The sequence below is a fragment of the Mesitornis unicolor genome, unplaced genomic scaffold, assembly GCF_000695765.1.
Source record: "Mesitornis unicolor isolate BGI_N332 unplaced genomic scaffold, ASM69576v1 scaffold21774, whole genome shotgun sequence".
NCBI classification, from domain to species: Eukaryota; Metazoa; Chordata; class Aves; order Mesitornithiformes; family Mesitornithidae; genus Mesitornis; species Mesitornis unicolor.
The window spans coordinates 22,274-50,064 of NW_010181065.1; the positions used below are offsets into that span (position 1 = coordinate 22,274).

General features: G+C 38.2%; 1 protein-coding gene across 1 annotated transcript; it reads left to right on the forward strand.

Moving 5' to 3' along the window:
• Positions 1–610: 610 nt before the first annotated feature.
• Positions 611–27,328, forward strand: FAM126B (family with sequence similarity 126, member B). The gene is made up of 10 exons (XM_010183306.1): positions 611–673; positions 1,703–1,804; positions 8,818–8,997; positions 11,002–11,082; positions 11,716–11,831; positions 12,605–12,700; positions 15,148–15,264; positions 15,980–16,067; positions 19,823–19,982; positions 26,133–27,328. The coding sequence occupies exons 1-10, from the start codon at positions 623–625 to the stop codon at positions 26,735–26,737; spliced, it is 1,596 nt and encodes a 531-aa protein (XP_010181608.1). The 5' UTR covers positions 611–622; the 3' UTR covers positions 26,738–27,328.
• Positions 27,329–27,791: the final 463 nt, after the last annotated feature.

Consider the following 27,791-nt stretch of genomic DNA (forward strand, 5'->3'; position numbering starts at 1 on the left):
TGAGAATTAGCTACATGAATTCAAAAGATGTTAAAATGCCCATTGTACATAAAATGGAAAATAATAAGAAGTTGTCTTTGCAAGTTTTTGTTTCTGAGTATTATAATACACTTTTAGAAGAGCTAAATCTTGCCCTTTGAGAAGCCTCAAAATTCTTTTAAGAACAAGGTTTAAAGAGTGAAGTTCTGCTATTACAATTTCTAATAACTGGTTTTGTGAAACTGCTTCACTTTGAGCTGTATCTAGAGCTATGGTTACAGTGTCTCATGTGATTTGTTCCATGATGCTCTTTACTTTGTTCCCCTTGTCTTTCCTTTGTACTATATTTGGTAAGGGAGCAAGAATGGGATGATGTGTTTGTCTTAAATAATGTACATTTTGGCCTGAAGCACTGAATCCTTTTTCCTCCTCCCCTATTAACATGCAGTACTTTTGACTACAAGTCTGAAGAGTTCAGCTTAATCCTATTGTTTGATATTATATAATTCTGTTGGAAATATGTTAACAGCTTTTCATTGAGGTAGGTTTTTATAAAACTAGGTGTTGCTGCCAGAGCTCTTATTTGATTATATTTTTCTCCTTTATCTTCTAAAGGTAAGAGAGAAGCAAAATAAGTAAGAAAATGCTGGGATCAGAACGAGGTGTTGTGGAAGAATGGCTGTCAGAATTCAAGGTGAGCTGAGAAGAAGTATGATAACTCTACCATTCGCTTTTTGCCACAGAGCATTGATTTGATTTTATCTTTTCTTTACAATCCAACTATTAACACTTTAAATATCTATTACTTGATCTTTCACCTTCTTATGATGCATAAAGCATGCAAAGGTCTATCTAAACAAGTTAGCTGGTACCTAATATTCAATGCACAGTTCTAATGGTAGTTCATTTTTGTGTTATTGTAGAGCAGAACACTGTGATAGCAATGTGAGGGTTTTTTTAAAGCGTATGTTTCTGTGTAGATCAAGTTGATAGAATATAACAGCTGGATAACGCTGCCCAAATTTCTAACTGAGCAACTTTATTTTTAAAATAATAGTAGAAATGTTTAGAGTTTAAAAAAATATTAAAGACAAATATCTTGCTGTTTTATTCTTGTGGTCTGCATAAAAATAATTTTTTATCATGAAAACTCTGAAGCATTTTTAAGATATTTTGCGTGTTGATAATTGTACTGAGTGATATACAGGATAATACATAAACAACTGGATTTTGTGACTGAGATGAAACGAATCTGTTATGTAAGTTAAGAATCAGTAATTCCTCACATCATTGATGATACACGATAAGTCATTATGTGCTGTTCTTGAAAATTCGTCGAGGAGCCAAGGATGCAAAATGCACAGACGTGGTTGCTTGGTGGGACTTGAAACTGTCTGTGCTCGTTCTAAATTATCCACACCTCTTAAATAATACGAGTTGATTTGAAAAAGACTCTGAAAAGCGACTGTTTAAATACAGAATATCAAGAGTCCTCGTGTCAAGCTGGACCAAATGATTTTATGAACAATAAATCTGGAACTACTTTTGGAAAAGTTGGTATGTGCCCCCAAATGTTATTCCTATGGAGCTGAATGAACTAGGTTAGAAGTCTGAAAGTTTGCTGACCTTCAGGAATTTTTATTGATGTTGGGATGAGACTGAATCCTGTTGTGGAGATCTTGGAAGCAGAGTATCAGGGTAACACTTTTTTTTTTTTCTTTAGGCATTACCTGAAACACAAATTTCCAGCTATGCAGCTACATTGCACCGAAAAAAACCACTGGTACCAGCTCTTTATAAGGTTGTTCAAGACCCAAATAATGAGGTAGGAGACTAATTTTATTTTATTTTTTACATTGTTATATCTTCTGCCTCTACAACTAAAACTAGAGTAATTGAGAAGTAGAGATGGAGAAGAATATTCTTGAACTCTTTCTAATGTAGTCCCAACATGGATATTATCCCTCTTTTTATTCTTATTTTTTGACAGTTACTTTAATGCCTTTCTGGTAACACACAACCTCATTTGCTCCCAAAATGTACGGTTTATACAGTCTGCTGGATTTTACTTGCCCCAGCTGACTGTTACACTTGATTTGCCATGAAGGTGGTAATTTTTTCGTTTGTGTGGTCGTCTTGGTTTGGTTTGGTTTTTTCTTTTCCAGAAACCACTTTTTAGCCGTAAAAGAGCTAAAGTAGACTTTACAGTGGAAGTCAGTAAGACCAATGTGCTTCTCATCTGGTAGCTTATTACAGTGGAAGATGGAATCAATTTATTAAATCCTTATAAAATAACCAGATCTTCTTTTGCTTATAGTGCTGTCATGTTTCTGTAATTTGGTTCACACTGCTGTAAACGAGAGCAGAACCAGGACCCCAGAATATAAATGTACACAAAGAAAACTTAGCTTACCCTTGTACATAATTCATTTTGCAAATGCCGTTAAACTGAGCTTTCTAGTCCACTGGCTTCTGCCAAATGCTCATAAGCATTTCTGGGAAAGTGTGTGAAATAAAACTTCTGCATAAATTGTGCAAGCATACCATCCTCTGCTGTGTAAACTGCTTTAGATAAAATGCTTCAAAATGTTTGATTTATCATCTGTGATCTCTCGTGTATTTATAAATTAAATGGCAAGTGTGCGCAGTAAGAAAGTTCTTTATTTTCGTAAGCACAGCTCAGCTGCTTTTGGAAGCTGAACGCTTGATTGAGCTTAAAGGAGCTTGCATAATGCTCATGCAATAAAAAAAATGCTTCATAGCTGTCAACTTCATTTCAATGTTATAAATAGCTTGTATAGTGACCTTTTTCTTTGTATGGAAGCTACCAGTATTCTATCTCAGATCTGAAGCCACCATTGTTGCTGTTGTCTTTTAGTGTATATGTATTTGTGTATGTGTACACTTCTGAAAATGTGAAGGCTTTCCTTTGCTTTAAGAATAAGCATTTGATTTTTATTTTTTTCAATGATGTGAAGACCCAGATTTTCAAAAAGAGTATCTTTGTAAGGGTGTGACAGTAATCTTTGGTTATTGCACACTGATGCTTGTCAAATATTATTCTTTATGACTGCTGTTGCTGTTTGGACCTGATTCTGGTGTCAAGTGTAAGATAAGCAATCCCAGACTCAGATGACTCACTGCAGTTCTGCTTGTTAAGGCAGTATTTCCTTGTTGCGCTTCTTCCAAACTTACTTGCCTGTGAGGAGTATAACCACAGTAAATTAATTACTTTGCATAATTCTGTGGTAATACTTGGCTCTACATGAGGGATTTTTTAAAATATGCTTTATGCTTATTTGTTAGAAGGTTAACCAGTTGCTTATATAGGTGAAGCTTATGTGGTAGACTATTGTAAAAATGTACTTGCTGGATTCTTAAACTTGACAGACAAGTAATTTTTTTAACACAACTTAATCATAAAGTTGACCTATTTTTCAAACTTCCTGAAAGGGACAAACTGTTTAGGGCAAACATGTTTTTTTCTAGAATCACATAATTCTATCTTGATAAGACCAGGATTATTAATTTAACATGGAACCAGCGTGTTTAGGAACCAAAACAAACTACCAAGGCATTTCTCTTTTTTGACAGCTGTCTACCAATTTGAGAGCTATCAAATGAAGGCAAGCATAGTGTCAAGTTAAATACAACTGTTACTGTTTACATTTTAGGAAATTCTGACTTTTTTTAGTATGGAGAAGATAATAACTAGAACAGAAAGTTACATAAAGAGTGGAGAGTGATCTTGCTCATAAACAGCTCATTTAACTGAATAATATATTGATTTTTGCATAATATTTGAATTCTAAAATAAAGTGCTTTTGAAGTACTGGTTTTTTTAGATAGTTTCATAATTTTTGAGTTGGTTTCTGGTTGCCTACATAAATACTCTATGGATTTTTAAGTTAATGCAGTACTGAAATTTAAACATTGAATATTCATGTATGGGGCTGTTTAGGTTTAACTTGGAAAGCTGAGCCCTGAGAACAAAATGAGATTACTTTTGCAATGCCAAGTGCTTCCCAGACCTAGTACTCTTCAATTAATAATTAATTTCACCCATTGTGTTATAGTTAAGCCTAAAATGAACATATTAATTTCTACCATGATTGAATTCCTCAAAAAGGCAAGCATATCCAATCTTTGTCATGTGTTTTATAATACATTATACTGAACTTCAAGGTATGGCACTTAAAATTTGGCAAACTTGTAAAATAAGCCAAACTAAAGCTGTTCGTCAACTTCCTTAGAACGTGACTAGTCTGCATCTCTGTGAGGTGTAAAACTGAAGTCTTCAGATTATATCATTGTCACTTACCGTATATTTAAGCCAGTAAAAATTTCATTTGTAATATTTTATGTTAATTGCTGTTTATCCTAATAAGCTCTTTTAATATATGTTTCTAGTTTCTCAGAAGAGACTTTTTACTTTGGATTTTTTTTTTTTGCTGGCTGCTGTGCTACTCAGTTTCCTTTGACTTTGGACTGCAAGATCTTTGGTATTAAGAAGTGTGTGCCAGTTCAGGTACACAGCTACTACTGGTGACAAAAGCTCCCTTTCCTTTTTTTATCCAGTGTCTTCTCAATATTTATATTCGGAGAATAGATTGGAAGAGGTTGGTTCTCTGAAAAGCCAGATGATTAGGATGAAAGGAAGACACTTGTTATTTCTTATAGTGTCAAGTCTTGTGTTTCTGGGTGGGAGATGATCACACTAGACTTTGATAGAAGAAACTTGTGTGTTCATGCCTTTGAAAATATTTGTGTTGTAGGGTCTTTGTGGTGGCAGCTTTTTCTTCTGAACTTAAAGCTCTGAGCACACCAAAAGCTCTATAGGAGTTGTTACAAAAAACTTCCAGGTTTTCACCCAACTAATTTGCAGTTGTTAAACCTTTTGCTCAACTAATATGACAACTACTAGAAATGAGGAGTATTTACATGCTCGCAGCACTTGTATCTTTCTTAAACCATGGTGTCATGACTTCAACCCAGTGGGCAGCTGAGCATCACAAGGTCTGCTTGCTCACTTCCTCCCTCCCCCGGTGGGATGAGAAGAAAATACAACAAAGAGCTCATGGGCCAAGACAAAGGACAGGTTTCCTCACCATTTATGGTCACGGGCAAAAGACAGACTCAACTCGAGGAGAAAATAAAACAATTTAATTTGTTACCAGTAAGATCAGAGTAGAATAGTGAGAGAGACAATCAAATCTTAGAGTCAACACCTTCCCCTCCCTTCTTCCCAGGCTCAGCTTTCTTCCCTGTGTCTTTACCTCCACCCCAGTGGCACAGGGGGATGGGAATGAGGGTTGCATTCAGTTTACCCCATGCAGTCTCTGCCACCCTTTCTCCTTCGGGGGTAGGAGGGGACTCCTCATACTCTTCCTCTGCTTCCACGCGGTGTCCCTCCCATAGGAACCCATACATGAACTTCTCTGTGGATCTGCTTGCTGATGCAGTTTCCTCACAAACTTCTCGGTCGTGGGCCTCCCCTTCCGCATGGTGCAGTCCTTCCCACAGACTGCTCCAGTGCGCACTTCCCATGGAGTCATGCCCTCCTCAGAGGCAGCCACTTCATGTGATTCACTCATGTGAATCTCTGCTCCACTGTTGAATCTCCACGGGCTGCAGGCAGGTTAACCTGCCCTCTCACCACAGGTTGCAGTGGAACCTCTGCTCCCATGCACCTCCTCCTCCCCTCTTCATTTTTCTTCACTGACCTTGATGGCTACTTGGTTTTTGTTCTCACATTCCACTGCTCTCTCTGCTGCAGGTTTCTTCTTCTGGTTCTTGAAGAGTTCCTGGCTCTCTGGGCTAGGGCTGCAGCAGGGCTTGAGCTTAAGTTGGGGCCGGACTGACTCAGCCAGGCCAAGGCCACGCAGCCTGCACTGGGGCTGCGCTGGTCAGGGCCAGGGGCAAGAGAAAGTAGGCTATGTCCTGCTCCCTTCTTAAATACATCATTCATAGAGGCGCTGATTGGCTTGGCCTTGGTTAGAGGTGGGTCCGAAATTGGTGCCAGGGGAGCTTCTAGCAGCTGCCTCCAGGAGCTGTCTCCATAGCCCTTCCCCTGCTGCTAAAAAAACCCACCATACTCACAGAAACCAAATACATATGGTTTCACTTAAAAGACTAATTTTATAAAGTTTTCACTTGAAAGAAAGTAGAATAAACTCAGTAACTATTCTGGTTGAGTGTCCTCTGGCTTTAGCTAAACTAAATTATTCTTTTCCACTATTTTTAATGGGACTCAGATTCTCAAATAGGAAACAGCTTTGGGCTGCTGTCATCTCTAATCTAATAGAAGTACTATTTCTAGCAATGCTGCTGTACACATCTGGTTTATGACTCTTTGTTTAGCTTTTCCTGCACCTGTTATTTCTTTGCAGAAAGGCTTGGTTTTGTTTTCAGAAATTCCTTCTTTTTCTTCTTTATGCTAGCTTATTGCTCACTTTCTTTTAAAGAAATCCTACAAATTTATTCAGTGACCTCTGAATTTTTTATTAACTACTTTTTATTTGAACATCTGAAATGTGCTTGACCTTTTCTAAAACAAGGACACAGTTCTGTCTCTGAGGATTTGAACACTTACTGTAACAGATGGTTTTAATAATTAGTGTCACTTTTACATAGGAGTTTCCACTAAGCAAATATTAACTAAGAAAGAATATACTTATGCATCTTTTGAACATAAAGTGCTATATGTGTATGAAATACTGGAATAAAAACACTAGTTAAAGTAATATATGATCAACTTGATAGAGAGAACCCTAGCATTGTTTTACTAAAATGATTGCAATAGGAGCTTTACGGGCTTGTAATTTCATTTCTATCCCAAAACAAAAATTAAGCGGTAAGATATTTTACACATACGGCTTGTGAAAATCTGTGTGCTCCAGATTACTGGACTTCTCATTCTGTATCAATGTTGTCAGTGTCAGCTCTCTTCCCTCCCTCTCTTGTGGAATCTCTTTGCTTCTGTTGTAAAAACAGACTTTGAGCTTGGAGTAACTAGGCTGTCAGTCAGAAGCCTTGTTACACAAGGTGCTTACAGCAGAGCCTTGTATGTAAAGACATTTGTCTGATAGCAGAGTTTTATTTTACGTCCCATTATGGCTTATGTAATCAGTGGTTTAAGTCAGTGGTGTGCTTCATTGACCAGAATACTGTGTGTTGAAATGAAAATACTGTGTTCACCCTTTCTTGGGTGATACTCTCTTAAGGCAGCTGTCTTGGTGGAAAATTGTCAAATGTATGTTTCTTATTTGTGATATATTAGAGCAAAATATCCAAATCTGAATACGTGTATGTGAAGTCGTACAGGCATACAGACTTATGGCATTGCACATTTATCAAACATTCAAACTAATCGCCTGTATAAATGTCTGTCCCTCTGCTGATACCAGGGGACTCCTAAGTTTTTTAGGAGGATGAATGATTCACAACAAACCATAGAAGTACATCTACATACAGCATAGCAAAAACGTGACAGTGAATTCTACAGGAAATTTGGGGTACTAAGACTTTGAATATGCAAATTAATGACAGAAGAATGCATCAAAGTGTATGAAACATGCTGCTAGTGCTCTGAAAGTCCTGAGCTGCATATCCTGCGAGTGACAGCGTGTACTGAAAGATGACTCATATGCTTTATCTGATCATCTGCTTTGTACTGGGCATTTCCCATTTATGCCTTTTTGTCTCGTCAGTGCAGCTGCTACTGTGTTGGTCAAGAGTAGGATTTTTATTGGTCTAAAAAATTATGGGTTTAATTTAATGTTTAATATTGTCATATGAATACTAGAGCTGCGTAAAGCATGTATGGTTAGAAAGAAGACTTATTTGAGATTCTGGTCTCTGTTTTCTGACTCTGAGACACTTATGTATGAACATAGATACTTTGGGTAACATGGATGCCTCCATCTTTTTGGACATTGAATCAGATGGGTATTTTCCTTAGGTCAGATCATCCCATTTCTTAGTATATAATACTAGGTACTGGTCACAGACCTTATAAAAATTCCTCTTGGGATTTTTTATTTAGTTTATTTTTTTATTTGTTTTTTTTTAGTTTTTGACTTTGGTATTAAAAGCTTGTTTAGCCATAGGAAAGGAAGAAACAGTTTGACATTCTTCCTCCCATCCCCCTGCCCCAAACCCCCTCTGTTCAGTAACAGTTCTGTGGATGCTTCTTAACTATTGGTTTGGTATTGTAGACTCTTAAAATGGCAGGGTTTTTCTCATGCTTGTACCACCCTGACTTGATAAGGGCCGTTTTTGATTCTTGCACTGCAGCCTTAAGGGCAGCAGATGGAAAAAACAGTTTGCATTGTAATGAACAAATGCACACTTGCTCTGTTTGAGACTATAAAGCTATAGCTAAGAAATTAATTCATATTTCTGTCATTAGCAGCTGTCATTCACAGCTAATCTTTAACCTTTGTACTTTTATAAACCTTACAACTGCACCGTTGAAGTCTTATGATGCACATAGTTCAATCCATGTGTCTGTCACGTGCCTTAAATCAGTACCTGTTTACAAAATAAATCGCATGCTGACAGCCCTGGAGAATTATGTTCTCAAAGCACAAGAATGTAGTGGCTGTAGTAAGGCCACATTTCGTACTATGGCATACCAGTGCCCCTCAGGTCTGTCATTATACATCTCCTTAAAAGGAATACAGATACCATTTTGGTTCATTCACTTGCTTGCCATCAAGGCATGTCATTTTTACTGGCTGAAGTGGCTATATGATATAGCCCCTATGTTTGCTGTTCCATTCTGCCTTAGTAGAGAAGCCTAACAGTAATTCATCAGCTCTTTTTGCCTTTCTACAGCTTCTGGAGCCTGTTTGCCACCAGCTCTTTGAACTTTATCGGAGTTCTGAAGTTCGGCTCAAGAGATTCACGCTGCAATTTTTGCCAGAGTTGATCTGGGTATATCTGCGTCTTACTGCCAGCAGGGATAGACAAAGTAATGGTTGCATTGAAGCACTGCTGCTTGGCATCTACAACTTGGTAAGTGACGTGAGTGGGAATGGCTGAGGAAAGCTTTCATCTGAGGTTTTATGTCACTGACCACTAGGAATAAAGTAAATTATTGGAACATATTTAAAATTATAATACGCTTACGTGAAAGCATATTTAATCTGGAGTAAAGCAAAATGTAATTAAGGTTTAGTAATAACGTGTTTGCAAAAATATTTTTTATAGTAATCCTTTTGGGACAAACATTTTACTAAAAAGGATCACCTCCTGGGCTTTCTTGAACATTTATATACTTGTGTTTGCAAGGAAATTACGTGATCCTCTTTTAATGTTGAAAAACACAGCTTTCTGAGGAGATGATTGTCGGGCTAATATGCTTGGTCAGTGTTCATGTGTCACTTCCCCCTGTCACCCAGCTTACTCTGAATATGTGTTTTTAAGGGTAATTTGAAGCTGAAACCACTCTGCATGCTAGCACTCCTATATGTGCATGTGCACATTTCAGACAGATGGTTGTCTTGAGTGGAACAGTGATTTTAAAAATAAGTAAAGTAACTGTAGATGATCAAGTTTGGTTGTTGGTTGTAAAAGTCATTTTTTGCATCCCTACCTTAGCCTGGAAATGTTTACTTTTGTAATGGTATGAGGCTGATGGATAAATTTAGCAATGCTGCCAAGATAGACATTCTCTCATGGGAATTTCTGTTACAGGACTGTAAAACCTATCATATTGAAACACTGCTCTTCTCGCTGCTGTCATAGTAAACTCCTCCTGTATTATGTTTCTACAACATGATGAAACACAAAACAGTCAAACTGTGATTCTTAAAAAAAACCCACAAAACAAACAAACAAAGCCAACAAAAAACCCACCCACATTCTTATGTGTCAGTGGATCATCTCTAACAACTGGAAGATTCAGTTATTTCAGATTTATTCTGATAGAAAAAACACTGGAAACTGCTTGCTGATTTTTGGTACTGTTTACTGGGTTGAAGTAGCATGTTTATCTTTGATCATTTCCTCAGAAAGGTCCTTTTACAGTTCCTTTGAAGGTCATGTTGGTGATTCATATTTTTTAAGGACAGTAATTTATTTTCAGGAAGAAAGAGGCCTCAAAATGGACAGTGGCTCTCACTGTTTCTTTCTTTAAGTTGTTGATATTCTTCTGCACATACACTGAGACTGAAGGAGTGAAGTAATTTTCTCAATACTTTGAAAGTGAAAGACAAGGATGTTTTTAGCATTCTACTAAATTCTATTAACTGTCCTCCCATTGTGATCCTTAAAGCCTACCACGAGTACTGTGCTACCTTGGACTCAATTTTCACATAAAGTGGAATGACTGGAGCTCATTGGAAATGTGCTCTACAGAGTGAAAAGGCAGAATTTTAGACTCCTTTTTGGTACAGTCTTATGTAATTGCCATTAGTATATTTGCTTTTAAAACTGCTGGGTTTGCTTATGTGGTAGCCTAGCAACTACAAAATCTGACCAGTTTGAAAGCCTTTTGAGAAAACATTCTGTGCATTTCTTACTGATAGAATGCCTGGAGAAACTTTGCCGGTCCCCTTGATTTCACCTTTTCTCTGTGGTGCTTTTATTAAAACCATTGTAAGCAAGTGACTCATCAGCCCTCATGTGTCTCTGTCTTTTAGGTTTAAAGTTTAGCCTTGCTTTACTATGCAATTCTGTTATAAATAAATGTTATGTGCAGGTGGGCTGGAGAAGATTCTTGTTCTTTTTTGGTTTTGGTGAAATCACGCTGATCAAGGAGTAAATGCTGATTTTTTTTTTTTAAGTGTTGCAGACTGATTCTCCAAAACAGTCTGTGATAAGAGGTCTTTCCCACGTCTGAAATACATGTGTAAATTTGCTGATACTCCGCAAATGGACAGACTGTAGGGTGTTAATAGTCTTATCAGATCAGGACATTCCAACTTGTTATTTGTTAAATGCATTCTAAAAGTTGAAAATTACTCCAAGTCCTATCTCCTTACTTCTGTTTGGTTTTGGTTTTGTTTTTTAATGCAGGAAATTGCTGACAAAGATGGAAACAACAAAGTCTTATCTTTCACCATCCCTTCGTTATCTAAACCCTCAATATATCATGAGGTAAGAGCACTGCTGTGGTAAATTAGAATTGGATATATTAGAGGAATGAAAACTGAATCTATTTGATGCAGCAGGCCATTTTAGATGCATCTTGATGCAGTAAGTTTTCAATGTCACTAGCTTGCAATTACTGTAATTGAATTCAATAGCATTAGCAGAGGAAAAGGAATGTAAAGGTTGAAAAATCTTTGCTGACAGTGCCCATTTTGAACAGAGGTTAGTTGTATTGTAATTGCAACTGGTTTTTTGCCTCTTATGTGTTAGTATAAATGTTCCTTCTTCTGACTCCTCATTAATACGGTTTGAACTTGGGAACATGTTTTTCTTTCTCTACTGCTGCTGTACAAAAGGCCTGTGCAATTAGGACATACTTACTAAAAATTGATACTTAAGAGTTGAAGTTGAAGATTGCTCGCTTGCTCTATAGCTTGTATGTGTGAAAGTTCTTTAAAATGAAATTAGGTATTGTTTTTAGATTTACTGTATTCTGGAATAATCTTCATTTTTCCAGATCACAAGACAAGTGTCTTTTGGCTTGGGTAAGGTTAGGAGTTTTAATGCTTTCAGGGACCTTTTACTTATGGCCTGATTTCTCCCCCCTTCTTCCTTCCTCCTTCTACCACCTACTTCTAGCCCTCTACTATTGGATCCATGGCTTTAACTGAAGGAGCTCTCTGTCAGCATGATCTCATTAGAGTAGTTTACAGTGATCTTCATCCTCAAAGAGAAACCTTCACAGCACAGAACCGGTAGGTGGATATATTCTAACATCAGAGGTGCTTCACTGGTCAGACAACAAGATCTTAAACATTAAGACCAAATATATTGTGTTCAGTCCTTTCTCAGCTTTAAGGGCTTGGAAATAAATCTAGAGAACAGTCTTGGTAATCTTGAGGTATAGTATTTTTGTAGTTTTATCCAAGTTTGTATGATGCTCTACTAATTTAGAAGAGAGAACCTTCACTGTCATTACTGTGTCTGTCAGGAATATCTTTGGGTTTATATTTGTCAACTCACATTTTCCTGGAAGTGTAACAGAATTCAGCTTTGACTCTGAGGCTGTGACTGCTTTTTTCCACAGGAAAAGAGGAATAGAGCTGAGTGGATAGACAGAAGTAGGGATGAGAAAAATTGCCCTGCTGTTATAGTGACTGCCAGCTTTACCTGTGCCTAAAGCCAGCTCTGGGAAAACTGATAAAATAATTTTGAATATGTTGCAGACTTGTCCAGTTCTACAGCTTTGTCCAAATATTACACCATGTTCCGTTCCTCCATGGTTCCTGCATACACTAATGGTTTTCAGTTATAATATTTTTTAGTGTTTAATACTGAGTCTTTAATAGCCTGTTTCAAGTTAGTGAATTATAATTAAAGAGGATTTCAGGTTTTGTGTGTTTACTTCTGATGCTTTTTTTTTCTGTGGGGTATTTTTTGAGACTGAGTTGTAGAATTCTTGTGTTAAATTCTGATGAAATAGTAAAAAATTTAAGCCATGCAAGGTTTTGCTCTTGTCTCTTTCCAGGTTTGAGGTGCTGAGCTTTCTTATGCTGTGCTACAATTCAGCTATAGTCTATATGCCTGCCTCTTCCTACCAATCCCTTTGTAGGATGGGTTCCAGGTGAGATGCTTGCCTTTGACTTAATTTTACAGGGTGCATCTGCACCTGCACTGCTTAATATTCATCAGGGGGGGCGGGGAATAAATAAAAAAATGTCCTTATTGTGTTTAATAACTTAAAATATGTAACTCTTGGTCAGTCCTGCAAACTGACTGGAAATCTGAAACTGCTAGCATACAGGTAAAACACATGGATTATCTTACTATTGCATGGGCTTTTATTCTAATTATGTAACATTCTGATATTTGGCAAGGAAAAAAAGTAATCTGGGCGGAAAATTGGTTGAAGCTACTTGGATTGATTTGCGTTTTTTGGATTTACGTGTCTTTCAGACATTTTTCAGTGTGGTCAGCTTAAAAACCCTGTGAGGAATACCAGCAGTTTTCCTTTACTTCAAAATATCAATGTCTTACTTCTGAGGATGGTTTATATGAAGTTCTTGCAGAATGTTCTGGGTTTTAGTGGTTTGGGTTTTTCTTGGGTGGTGGTTTGTTGTTTTTTTTTTTCCCCCCTGGTAATGACATCCCACTTTCTGGAGAATTCATTTCTGTGATTTCTCAAACTCTTATAGATGCCCTTTATATAACCTTCTACTTGAATAGTCTTAGAAGCATCTGGTTGGCAAAGATCCTTGCTTTTTGTTCTGAAAAATCTCAAGTTTAGCTGTTATTCCCGTATGCCTGTTTTTACCAATGTTTTTATCTAAAGTTAGAGAAATTCTCTCTCCTGCTACCCCCAAACAGAGAAACCTCTTCAAATGTTGGGGTTTTTTTTATTTAGCTTGTTTGCTTCAGCACAATATTGGCACAAAAGAAAAGCGTTACATGCAATTCAGTTACGTAGCAAAGAAGGATCAGACTAGCTTCCAACAACATATATTCTGTAGTAACACACACATGCAGTTAAGATTACAGCCCATTTTATTTCCTGTGATTTCTGATGGGAATGGGTTAATTCTTGGTATGCTTCCATCATCTTCACTTAAGTTGTGGCTATACTAAATTTGCCAAATATGTGGAGTTTTCCTGCATTTGAAAATTAGATCCGTACTTTGGGTAGAGAGACAACATTTTATAGGTTAGGGAATTTTTTTTTTGTTTATTTTTAAAACAGTGCAGCAGTTATGTGTTAGTGGTCATGTGTTGCTTCCATGATGAAGATTCAGATAATAAAGTTATAAATAAATTATTCTGGGGTTTGTTTGTTTGTTTGAATGGAGACTCAATGTTTTGCAGTATATGGAAAGGCAGGCCCTTTTCCAAGGGTCAGAAGTATTTTTTTTTTTAGAAGGCAGCTTGTTACCTGAAATTGAAAATAACTCCCGAAACACCCGAAGTATGTTCAGAGAGGAGACATTGTTTAATTTGGAGCTGTGCAAGACCGAGTGTTCTGTGGATTTCCACAAATCAAGCACACCACATGCAAAAACTACACCATATTTATCCTGATACATAATTAGCAGAACTCCACCTAAAACTATATTAACTGGTGCAAAATTACTTAATGTACTTTCTACTGGCTAATTATTTTCTTGCTTTTCATGCTAATTAGTCCACGTGCACAGTGTTTGCCTCTTTTTGGGTCAGACGGTTTTTTGAGTCAGTGGTCCATGAATCAGTGGTCACGATCTCCCCCTGCCACATTTACCTTTCCCTCAGTTCTCACAAATTTTGCTGACTTCATTCTTATTAGGCAACCGTCCAGCCTCTGGCGCCTCTGTGGGCCAGATGATTGGCCTCTTGTCAGGCTTGTAGCTTCAAATCAAGGACGTAGTCATTGGGGAGTGCAAAGAAACTGATTTAGGAGTCCTGCAGTTAATCCTCACTGATCATTCCCAGGATCAAGTGTCCTGCTAGACAAAATTTCTTATGTGTCTTTCTGTAAAAGCATTCCCCATACCTGGCCCTAGTTTTGAGAACCTAATTCTCCATGTATACAAGTTTTGGTGCTTTAAGTTAAAAATTCAGCTCTCTATGCAACAAGCTGACAGCAGTTCTTAAGAACACAGTATCTGTGTTTATTGAACTTTAGGTAAAAGGTGATTGCATGCTGTCGTCATACATTAGATGGGAGAGGATGGTATTTCCCTTCTATACCACTAAAATGTTTCCTTTAAAGAAAGTTGGTTTCAGTTACTGAATTTTGGGGAGAATATCCTACTTGGTGGCTGGCAGTAGAGAAAATCTTGCCACTCATTCTTTTGAAGCTGGTTATGATTTGAAGAAAACAGATGGTGTTAATGGTTATGTGGGAATAACACTGGGTTATCAACAAGCCACGTTTCAAGGCAGTGTTATAAAACGGCTTTAATGGTTGGAAGAGCAACTGAATGTTCTGTGTTGTGTACTTGTATTTTGAAAAACAAATTTTGGAAATAAATTGAAATCTCTGTGATGTAAAGATAATTCGTGGAATTAACATTTTGTTACAATGGTGTGTTTTTTCAGGCTGTGCGTGAGTGGATTTCCACGGCAGCATGAGAAACGCTGGAAAGAACACTGTGGTAGAGTGGTGTTAGACCCTGACTTCATGGTGCAGCTGCTTACAGGTGTCTATTACGCCATGTAAGTGGATGCTTTGGGTTTGTTGGTTCTTTTGGTTTTTTTGTTGTTGTTGGTTTTGGCTTTTTTAATAAAGAGAAGTGTCTGATTTTACATTAATTAAAATACAAATGCTAGTTGGTTTATGATTTTAAAAAATAGTTAAACTCATAACACAAGTTTGTAACTCACTATATTTTCTTTTTACTTGCTCGCTGGGCCATAGTAATTTGAAAGTATCATTTTGACAGCATTCAATTAGGTGAGGAAGGACCAGCAGTAGGTGCTGAAGAGAATTAGGTTTCTGGCTTCATCTTTTCCCAAACTTCAACTTTCACCAGATACCTTCTGTTCACAAGCATAACGTGCTTGCATGCTTAGATAACCTCACCTCTGGAATGTCAGTAACTCCTGAGATAGCAAAAATCCATTTCTGATGGGAATTCAGTTCTACTAAGTAGTGTTAACCTTTACATCTTAACCCCATATTTTGTATTGTTTGTTTTTCCTGATTATAGCATCACCTTTGTCTTGCTTGGAGGTGACAGGGAGCAGGTTTTTTGTTATACCAACAAGCTTAATAATAAAATGTTTTTCTATACTTTTAGAAGAAGTGAAGGGGCTGAGTGTTCATACAGTTGATGAACTTTCTACATAAAGAATGAAGAGCTGGATTTGAGCAGAAAAAAGACAAGAGCTCATAAGACATGAAAGATAAATATCTTTCTTTACTTTCTAGATATAATGGACAGTGGGATCTTGGCCAGGAGGTATTGGAGGATATAATTTACAGAGCACAGCTTGAACTTTACTCACAGCCTCTGCTGGTAAGAAACAATCCATTCCAATTTATAGACTTGGTTAAGAGGAGTATGGACCTGTTTCTGAAGTGGACTGGAAATGAAAGCATTTGTGGCCATGTACTGCACTCCCAAATGGAAGTGGTTGTTAACTGCTGGTGTTTTCAACATAGCTGTTTATACCATGCTTTTTCTGCTTCAGTATTAAGCTAGAGTACTGGGATCTCCTAGGACTCATTGATACTGAAAGCTAGCATTTTCTTGTGTATTACAGTTGGATCAGAATGTTTGTTGCGTGATGCAAAGAAGCTTAACCAAATGGTTATGTATCATAGGGCTGGTTGCAAAAAAGGTGTTTTCTTTGCTTCTAGACCTTCAGTGGGGCTTAGTCTATGCTGCTTGGTTTAACTGATAACACAGTAGAAAGAGCAACAACAGGATAGAGCAGAAAGTGAAAATGAGCTTCATCTCCAGAGTCAATATCAGATTTTGATTGATCACAGTCACACAGGTCTTAATCTTTACCTTCTTTGGAGCAGCAGCAACAGAATTGAGTTCTCCTGACTGTTAGTGTTTGGTTTTGTTTGGTTTTTTTTCCTCCACTTTCCACTATACTTTCTGTTCTGATCATAAAAAGAGAGCAATTAAATGGAGAAAGTAGTGAAGCTGAGCTGGGCGCAGGTGGATGTGATTCAGGAAGATGAGGCTGACAGAAAGGAGGAATGGAGAAATTTTATTTTTTCTCAGATGTAGGAATGATAAGAAGAGAGAAAATGGAGGAAAATAAAGTAAAATAGGCTATTGTCTCAGTTTCTGCATCAAGGTTGTGGCTAGAAACCTTTGGTACTTTTCTGAACTAACAGCAGTAAAATTTCACTACTTTCTACATAACTGAGGAAGGAGTAAATTGGAGAAAATCTTTTTATGTGGCAATCTGACATCCCTCTCTTCTGCAATAAATTACATAAAATTATTCTCTTGATGGATTAATCTTGGCTGTAAAATTTATCTACAGTCTTTCTGATGCTGCTGCATTTTAAATGCTTGGTATTGGTTGAATGATCTTTTTGGAAATGACTCATTGCTCCATCAGATTGAAAGTTTTAAATTAAATATTGAACCTGCTGAATTGGGCCACCCTATCAAACTAATACACTTAAATGGTGTGTAGGAGGATCTGGAATTTAATTCAATTGATGATATGACAATTTTCAGTCCTTACTGTTAATTTTTATTCAGTTTGTCCTTAGAGATTTCTTCTAATTATAATTATTTTCTAGAGTGTCATTTTTTTTTCCCCTCCAAAGACACTATTGCCTTCCCATCCTGTTGTCTGGTGTTGGTGATGTCATGATATTACCAATTTTTTTCCCCTTCCCCAGTTGTCATGTTTTTCATGCATATGCATGCAGACACATCTGTGAGGTTTTCTTAATACTCTAATCATTGCCTTGCTTCCTCTCTTGTATAACTGCAATTTTTAAAAAGCAGCTTTTAGAAATTCAGTTTTATTAAAAATGATTAGCATGTCCTTAGCCTCGTGCTATATATTCAAGGGAGTTTACTTTTTCAAAGGTTGGATTCTTTTCACCTCATCGCATTCTGCAGGAGATGTGTATAATTTGGCACCATTATAAAATTTTGTATTTTAAACTTAAAAGTACTGGCACCAAATAAAATATCATCTGTGCAGCATCCCAGAGAAGTTTCAACTTCAGCCTCTGCCTAGGATTTCCAAACAGCAGCAATTTCTTTGAAGTTCATTTAATATTCAGGCAAACCCCCACGTTAGGATTATTTTTAGATATCTGTACTCAAGCTATTTGCATAATTATGGTAATACAATCAGTCATCATTACAATGAGAAACGTCACGGTCCCTGTGTTTGGGTCTGTCTCTTGGAGGAATATTCTTGACAATTTAGTAGATATATATATATATATATAGCTCATGCTCTTACTTAAATAGGTTTATATTGCCTGTGGACCTTAACAAAAAAAAGGCAAAAAAACCCCAGCAAGCTTAATTAGCAGCATCAGAAAGCTATGAAATATCTGCAATGTAGAAGTGGTCATCTTTCATCGCTACACAGAGGCTGCACTGGAAAGGGCAGGAAGTAGTGCAAGAGAAAAGCTTTTTCTGGGAAAAGTGTCTCTGTTAAGAAACAGGGGGTACTGGTTTCATAGTCATGAAAACTGAGTGTCTCTACAGAGGGAAGCCAATCACCAAGAGTCAGTGTTACTACCAAGCTAGCCTGGACCTGGGCAGTAGCTCAGTCAGTCAAGCTCTTCCTCTGCACACAGGAGTTCTGCACTTGTTCCAGATGGAAATCCCTGTCTTGAGTGCAGAGACGCACAGGAACAGCCTGGTACACAAGAAGCGTGGCTCAGCAAGTCCCAGTTGTGACAGCACCTTTATGCAGTGTATTTTATTGATGTACTTACTGCTTTTGTTGGATGCTGTTTTCATTAGAGCTCCTTCCTGGTAGGCAAGAGTAGGTGTCTGGCCTGAAACCAGCCCTCCTTTGTCATTGATAGTTGCAGACTTGGCTTACCAAGTCTGAATTGTGCTGTTGATTTGTTTTCCTGCTTTTTGGTGCTGGATTAGACATAGTGAGCAAGTTTTTTTGCATCCCGAAGGATCAGTTTTATTGTTGTTTTTTCTTTCAGAGAACGGCTGTGACTCATTCAAGCCGGTGGTTTAGATCGTTTCAAAGTTTTCCTGTTGCATTGATATTTATCTCCATATGGTTCTGCACAGTCCCCAGAAGCACAATTTGTGCTGTTAGAAAAGACATGCTGTTAGAAAGGACTAGCTCTTAGAAGATTCAACGAGCAGAAGTGCTCTGTCAGTTTTCTTGTCCTGTTGCAGAAGCTTTTTGCTACTAATTTTTAGATTTGAATCCTGTATACTGAGAAGGGTACCTATTCAAAAGAGGGCGCAACTCTAGTGAGTAAAAGATGGGAATACAAATCATTGTATACTTCTGAACTTGATCTGCTTTGGTTCAGTACAGCAGAAGTGAGTTTCTGAAGTCCTTAATGTGATCGAGGATGGGGTGAATGTGGTTTGTACCATTTTGAGAGGATGGCATGGAAAAACACTTAGGTGTGAATAGGAGAGCAGCTCACAAACAAGTGTTGAGGCTGAGAGAATTGGCTAGGTAAGGGCAAATCAGTGTTGGACAAGTGGAAGGCAGAATGATAAAGAGCATTTCTGTGATGGTGCCAGTAATCTTTTGTGCTGATTAGAAGTCAAACGGGAAGGCAGTGGAGATGGGTTTGGAGGTGAGTTTCATGGGGACTTACAGGATCACAACAGCAGCTGGAGATCAGGATTAGCTATATGGCAGCCATTTCAGCCCCCCAGGAAGTGCAAAATCTTTGACTGAGTTAATATCCTGTGATCTGTGTTCTGTGACTTAGTTTTATGATATTCTTGTTATAAAACAATATTTTCCTTGTTGTTTAATGGTCTCTTTTGGATGGAGACCTTCCTGTGTAGGTTGTTACCTCTGTCATTACAGGTGGCAAATGTGGGACAAAATAAATTACCCTAAAAAGATGGAGAAAATGTAGTGGTATCTTTGGGATTAGGTTTGCAATGAGCTTTTAAACATAGCTGTCAAGTGTGAATCTTGGGAATGGAGCCCTCCATCTGGATGGAATGTGGCATAATTAACGGTTCTTGGTTGTTTCGCTTTTTGCATCCAGCAAGAGATCTAACTTTGCCATTAGTGCAATCAAGGACAGTAGTAGTGCAGCATTTTACTTTTATCTTAGGTTGCAAATGCCATGAAAAACTCACTGCCCTTTGATGCTCCTGATGCATCACAAGAAGGCCAGAAGGTTCTGAAAGTAGAAGTTACTCCGACAGTGCCGAGGATTTCTCGGACTGCTATTACAACAGCTTCTATCCGTCGTCATCGCTGGAGGAGAGAAGGTGAGCTTTCTCTGCCAAGAGCAAATACTGCAGTGTACTGTACTCATCATCATCACTGTAATCTGGCTTCTGGGTTTGAATGTTTGCAGAGCAGTTGGTTGGGGGATTTTTTGTTTGTTTGTTTGTTTTGGAAAGTGATACTCCATAACAATGTATAGTATTTTACATTTTCAGAGCACTGCATGAACATGAACATTTGGGGTGTGTGTTTGTTTTTGATTTGGTGATAACCCACGAGGTAGGTGAGAAAATGGAGAAGCTAGAAAGTGTTCAATAAGACTTCTTTTTTTTCCTCCATGTATCACAGAATAAGATTGTAGGGGAAGAGTTTGTCTCAGAATTTGAGTTTTCTTTAATCCACACTGAAACTCAACTGCCTCCCATCATAAATAGCTCAGGGAATTAATGATATTATCCAAACCTTGATAGGGTTCCAACTACCTAAAGCTACTGAAGGCAGTGGAAGAGAGAGAGGCTGAACATCACACTGCTACCCAATTTAGAGAGGGGACATGTCATAAAATAGTTTTGAATAGCTTAGAATTACTCCTTATTTTTCCTCAGTGAGTACTTATGTTGTATGAAAGTGTGCTTGACTGTATGAAGAATAAATATGCAGTAATATTTATCTTGATATGATGATATCGTCAATGTAGGTGTAGCAAAAAGCTTGTTTTGAAATCTCTTTGTCATACTTACAAAGCTTTGTTGCTGTATGTATAAAACATTGTGTTAAAAAAGCTGCATAAATGGCTGAAGGTAAAAAGCAGAATAACCTAAAAATAAATGGAGGGTAAAAGAGTCTGAAAATAAGGATTACATATTTTCCTGTGATACTTTTTTTTTTCTGTATCATATGCAAACGGATCGTCAGCTGAATCGGGATGACCAGGATAAGAAGTAGCTGTCTTCTGTTTTCAGGACTCTGGGTCATGTTTGTCTTCACTTGTAGTTGCCATTGTATTCATTTGCTAGTCTCTGGTCTACAGTATAGCCCACTTGTCCCTTTCTGTGGATGTTCTCACAATTTTTAACTGAGCATGGGTAGTGTTTTGTGTCTGTTCCATGTCTGCATAAATCTATTTTCCCTTCCTGGGCTGGAATGCCAAGAAAGGAATAGAAAAGCACTAAAATGTTATATGTTGAATCCCAGATGGCTTTGACTTCTCAAACGAGGCTGACTCAAGCATACCTGGCTCACCGATCCAACACGGCTCCACAGACCTAGGGATCAAACGTGAGCAAGAGGGGGAGGTGCTGATGCGCAGGACCCCTGAGCATGGCTTCCCGGAGCCCACCTTGGCAGCAGCCACAACAGAGGGTAGGACAGAGATGAGGAGGCAGAAGTCAGTGAGGCAGTTGCTGGAGGAGGATCCTGGCTCCCTATCCCCAAGCAGAACTTCTTTCCATTCTAGTGTGTGTTTCCACTATCCCAGGGTGTATTAGCTTCTCTTTGCAATACACGCAACCCCTATATACCTAACATCAGGTCAGGTACTACCTTTTGTTATCACGTGGGCTGGCCTGGGGCTTGCATCTGTGTGGTGATTGCTTGGCATGGCAAAAAAAAAAAGGGGGAGAGAGAGAGAGAGGATGGGGTAATAGCCAAGAGCTTTGGGACTGCTTGGAAACTTTCTATTACTGAGCATGTTTAATCTAATATTCAGAAGGAAAAAATGCACCAGGTGAACCTGAATCTACTCCTGAAAAGCAGACAGTATAGAGTACAAATGGATTTGGCTACAACTTAGTTACAATAGTCTCTGTTAGTCTTCAGTTTTCAAATTCCCAAGAATGAAGTTTCCTGTTCCCACTAAAAGTCAAGCCTACTAAGACAGATATGCAACTGCTGATGGTTTTTATTTGCTAGTCATCCTTTGATTGAAGATTCATACACGTACAGCTCATTTACATTCATGAGCTGGCTGCTCTAAAGACAAGTACAAAAAAGAACTTGTGTTTTCAAGAAATCAGGTTGTTGTGTTTCTAAAAACTTTAGAAACTGTTACTGCTTTCTTTCTCAGTCATGCTGTCCACACAAATGCTGTAGGACTTTGTGTGTCTTCTCTGCAGCCAAGAATAGTAGATAGGATAGCTGGTAGAAATTTATTTTGCTTAAGTTCATCTATAAATATTCTCATCTTTGCTCCATAAAGAAGTGGTTTCAAGTACTGAATTTGAATCATGATTTCTTCTCAGAGGTGAGAATTATTTCTTGTAAATTTAGCTGAACATATTTTAAAGTGTTTTCCTAAATCTTCTTTTCTATCTGAACATTTCTTTGGTATTTCCAGCCTCTATGAGCATATCAGTTGATCAGAAATAAGATTTATTTGGATATAAGCTGCGTAAGTTTCAGATTTGTTGTTCTGGAAACAATAATCTGGAGAATTTTCAGATTTAATGTAGTGTTATCAAAGAATCCTTACCTTTAATCAGAGTTGCCATCAAAGAATAGTTAAGACATCATGCTTCTGTAGAAGATACTAGCATAACAATGTCTAGTGTGGGTTTATAGTCTACTCCTTGGTGCATAGTGAATTTGAGCATGCTCAGTAAATGAGTTCTGTCTTCTAAATTCACTTGTTCAGTTAGTCTTACTGCCTTTTACTAAACTTTTGCATGTGCATGACCTGAAGGATATGGAGAAGTCCTCAGCTGCAGAGAACCTTCTGGGAGAGACAGGAAGTGGGAAAGAAGCTAATAAAGATGTGGCCTTCAAGTTTTAATTTGTTTTAAGACTTCTGTATAATTTGGCATGTTCTTGGATAAGGCATCATTCCACATGCTTTACCACAACAGAAGTGGATTGAATACCCTTTACTTCTGTAACATTAGCAATGAATAATAACATACTTGGGTGATCTGAATTCTGCCAGTTGATAGCATCTGGGAGAAGGCCAAGGAATGGAGTTTGGCCTGATCATCAGTATAGAATTGTGTGTGTATATATAGTGGGCTATTATTTTGCTGATGCTGATTTCACAGAAAGTTTCAGCTAGCAAATTCCCTCTCATAAATATCATTTTGATATCAAACAGTATAATGAGAAACTGTTACTTTCTAGTTACTTTTCAACCTTCAGGTATAGGAAGTATAAACAGCATAAAAATAACTTTAAAAAGCTGTGTAAAACCTCTTCAGATCAGTGTTTTGACTCAGTAAGTAGAAAAAGGCAGAAGATTTCAAGAATGACTCAGTAATGCCTTACAAGGTACTCTGCCTCTGAGTGGTAGCAGCTGTGGTTATGTGCACTATTTTGGGTCAGTGGAGAATGCTGTATCTACATCTACAGGATTAATTATGTATTGGCATAAGTGATGAATTCTTTGGGACAGACCTATTGTGATAAGGAACAGTGAGAATCCTGAATACATGCTGTAATGCAATTGATGTGATTTCTGTCAGGTTGCACTGGCTCTTTCTGTTCTGGCCTTGCAGTAAAAGAGTGCTTGGGAGGAGTAGGTTTTTAGTTTTTGTTTCCATTTTTAATTGTTTTATTGGTCTGCTGGGAGGGGGTGGGGAAAGAAAAAACTTTTAAACTTCATCCTGGTTTTCTCCCCATCAGAGTATGAAAGGAGACAAACTTCTTTGATTTGTTTTTCAGGGCAGTTTTTAGAGGAAAAATCAAATATACTGGGAAAATAATGTGTTTGCTAAATTACTTCAGTTCCACTGAGAACTTCATAGGTATATGGATCTGACTAGAGAGAAATTCTCTTGCATGTTGTCTTCTCTATCTTCTTCATTTCTGAGCACTGCTGAGCTGCTTGGGCCTCTCTAGTTGCAGCACCCAAAAGCTTGCAACAACCCCTCTCAGTCTTGTCTTTAAATTCTGTGGATAAAATGCCACGTTTTCAGTGTGACTCCTTTGCTTCACTGTCCTTTTGATAGGAATGTCTGTTTTAGCATCCTGCTACTTAGCAATGTTTTAACGTAAACTTTGAAGACTAATGTTCTTGTAATAACAAAAAGCTTAGCAGTATTGTCTGGAGATATCTTCTTGCAAGTTACACATTTTTCATTTGAATAAGAAGGGCTTGAGAGGGGGGACTTCAGCTGCTGCTATTGCTGCTTCTAACCAAACACGCTTTCACCCAGCTTTGCATGGTTATACAAAGAGGCACAAATGTTGGTTTATTGAAAAAGTGCTTTTGCTTTCAGTACGTTCCAGTTATGTCATATTTTTATTAGCGTCTTTGGTTACATGTGGGAAGGCTGGGGGGGGAATGGAGATGTGATGGATTGTGAATAGAACATATCACTGTCTAATGTAAGAAAATACACTTATGTCTCAATGAGAAGATGAAGGCCTAGTTTGACCAAATGGGAGTGTGCAGGAGGAGGGGGAAATGTATGTATTTTAGATGTGGTTGCAGGAAGTTAAAGCAAGTGAAGCAAAGCACTCTTTACTTTAATAATAGCCCTTGAAACCTAAGAAGCTTCTTTTCTGAAGGTCAAAGGCTTTTACTATATTACCTTTCTGCTTCTGGGGATGCTAATAAGTCAAATAGAACTGTATAAAGCTACAGAATAATCTCACGTTGCACTGTTCTGAAAGAGACCTGAGAATGGTCTGATTTGGAGATAGCTAAACATCTTTGTAAGCTGATAGACAGTAATGCTAATTCCAAGGTAAAATTTACCCAAAAGAAGAAGTAAGTTTAAAACAGAATAATAAAATCTCCCTCTAAAGTTTTCTTTTTGCTTTACACTTCAGAAATGTGAAGCTGGATCAGGCTATATTCCTGCTTTACAGAGGCAGAGACCACACTGAAAGCTTTCTGTCTGTTCTTCTTGCTATAACGTAAAATATTCCTTAGTGCTCTACTAAGGATCAGTAAGAAAGACTGAGCTTCCACTCAGCTGTTAGAATCTCTTAGGTCCTTGCCAGCACTTTTCCCCATCCCACAAAGGAGATTTAAACATGTTTGCTTGATGGCAAGATGGGTTGAACAAACTGAGCAGTACAGTGGTTTTAGCTGCGACAGATGCATAGTGTTTCCAGATCTCTCACAAATAATCAGAAAAATTCTTATAGCTAACATGGTTAAAATTTATGGCTTTTTCCCACTGAAACAAGATATATGGAGCAAAAACTCAAGCTCCGTTTTCAGTTTTGAAATCTGAATGCTGTTCAGTTTTGTACTGAAACTATAACTCTTCTTTTGAGTACTTGGAGCTTAGAAAAAAGACTGGAATAAGATTTTTTTTAAATATCTTTGTATGCAGCCCTAATCATATTATAGACCTGAAAACAAGAATAACAAGGATTTAAGAAATAAATATATCAGCCTTTTTTTTCTGCTTGATATTCCAGTCAAAAGCACAGTGCTGCTTCTACAACATGAAGTGTTCTAGAGGTTACATTTTCCTTAATAGAAGGGTTGATTTTTTTTTTTTTCCTCTGAAAAAATCTAGATGCTGAGATAAAAGGAAGTACAGTGGAAGCACCTAGATAAGATTGCTGGAAATGCAGGGAGGATTGAGCTCTGAAGGAGAGAGAACTAGGAATTAGATTAATCTTCAACAGAAACATTGTTTGAAGTGCCAGCTACATGCAACAAAACCCTGCTACCTCTGTTGGAGCATTGTGATTGCTGGTGTAGGAAATAACCTAATTCTGAATTTTACTGAGCACTCACTATAACTTAACTCTGACCAGAAAAGGTCCTGAACATGCTTAGATCTTGCCCCAGAATAGCATGAAATGAGTCTGAAACATTTGTGGTTTATTTTGTTGGTTTTTGTTGGGGTTTTTTGTTGGTTTTTGGGTTTTTTTAACCACATGAAGGAGGAGAATGGGCGCCAATATCTGCAGACAGAGCTAAAACAAATTAACCAAATGGGGCCTAATTCTTCTTGTTTATAGACAAATTTCGGGGGACATTTCTGACTGATAAGTGATGTAGAGGAAAGGCAAATCAAGCTCAGGGAGCTTATTGATAGATTCCCTTTTCCTGCCAAATATGACAGGAAGATTATTGGCTGAGAATCCGAAATTTTTAAGCAAGTGGAATTAAGGTGGATTAGCAAATGAGGTTTGTTTTGACATTCTGTGCACTCTTTTGTCTTTGTGTAACTTGAATGCTTACTGTGTGTTCTGATTGGTCTGGGGTGGGGTTTTTTTGTTATCTTTTTTCTTAATAGATGTTGAAGGTGTAAATGGAAGAGAGGAGTCTGTGAACCTTAATGATGCTGATGAAGGATTTTCATCAGGAGCTTCCCTCAGCAGCCAGCCAGCTGGGACCAAACCTCTATCATCTGTATCACAGAAGGGCAGCTTAAGAAAAACAGCAAGTGGGCGTTCTAACAAGGATAAAGAAACCTCTTCTGCAGCAAAATCCAATGAGAGCCCTCGAGATTCAGTAGCTCGGAAGCAGTACGTGCACCAATCCACTGACCTTGGTGCAGATATAATTGAGATGACACCTACTAAGAAACACCTCAGTCTGCCTGCTGGGCAGGTGGTGCCAAAAGCCAACAGTTTGAGCCTGATCAGGACCGCCAGTGCTTCCTCCAGCAAATCATTTGATTATGTGAATGGCAGTCAAGCAGGCTCCAGTGTTGGAGCTGGTACAGAGGGTGTTACCAATCTAGCAGCTAGCAACACCAATCGGTTTTCAACTATCAGCCTACAGGAGGACCGACTAGGCCAAGCTGGGGAAGGTAAAGATCTCCTTCCCCCAGGAGCTCCCCTAACCAAGCAGTCTCGATCTCCAAGTTTCAATATGCAGCTGATATCCCAGGTGTAACTTTGACTCCCTTCCTTAGGACTCCTTCTTTCCCGTTAATCCCCAAGTAAGTTCATCCTTAGGCAAAACATGAACCGTCATCCTGCAGTGTGAAAATACTGACTGTTGTGATCTTGTTTGATTTGGTTTAGCTATCATACTGTATTACTGAAACAGCAATAATTCTTCCCTCACCTTCATCCCCCCTGCCCCCTTGTAAACATGGTTGTGAAGCAGTATATAATGTACTGTATGCCTTTTTCCATGCCTTCCTTTCTCCTTGGGTGATGTGCAATCCATCGTAGGCTGATCAGTCCCATTTCAACACTGTGAGACTGGAGACACCGGCGGAAATGGTGAATGTGATCCCTATGAGATGATGCTTTGGCTTTGTTAAGAAATAGAAACGGGTTTGTTTTCTCGGTCTACAGTACTGCAAAGACTACTGGATCATGACTTTTCTTTCTCAGAACCAGGAGTGCCTCAGAGATTCTAGTGTGACTTTGGACCTCTCTGAGTCTGTGCAATCAGTTCTGGGGAGGGGATTGTCATTGCTGCTCCTGGCTGCCTACAGCACTTTTTTCATTAAAACAAGGGTAGTCTTTTCTTATCTGCCCCCAGTCTCTCATCCCAGAAGCTTTTGATGTTCAGCAACTGAGACATGCATATTAACAAGTTGTTTTCCCTCAGAGAGAGGACTGTAAGTAGGTAATGTAGGTTACGATGCACTTCTAATGGCGTTGTAGCCATATGTAATGTTACATGTCTTCCCCTCCAGGATACAGGGTCGTTCTGCATATAGACTAAAATTTAGATTACACCATGCTGTTAAAGCAATTTGGTTTGTAAGTGGGAGGGAAATGCCACTTTCCCAGGAACTAATGGCTAGCTCTGCTCTGTTGTTGTCGTTTTTGTTGTTGTTGTTGTTGTGAGGTGGTGATCACTGAATTGATAGGCGTATTCGGGTAAAGAGTATTTCTCAGGCTGCTTTCTGTACTATCATGGCTGTTGGACACCCCCTTCCCTCTCAGCTGCTTTCTCAGTGTCTCTGAATTCAGTCATGGAGTCATTTGAA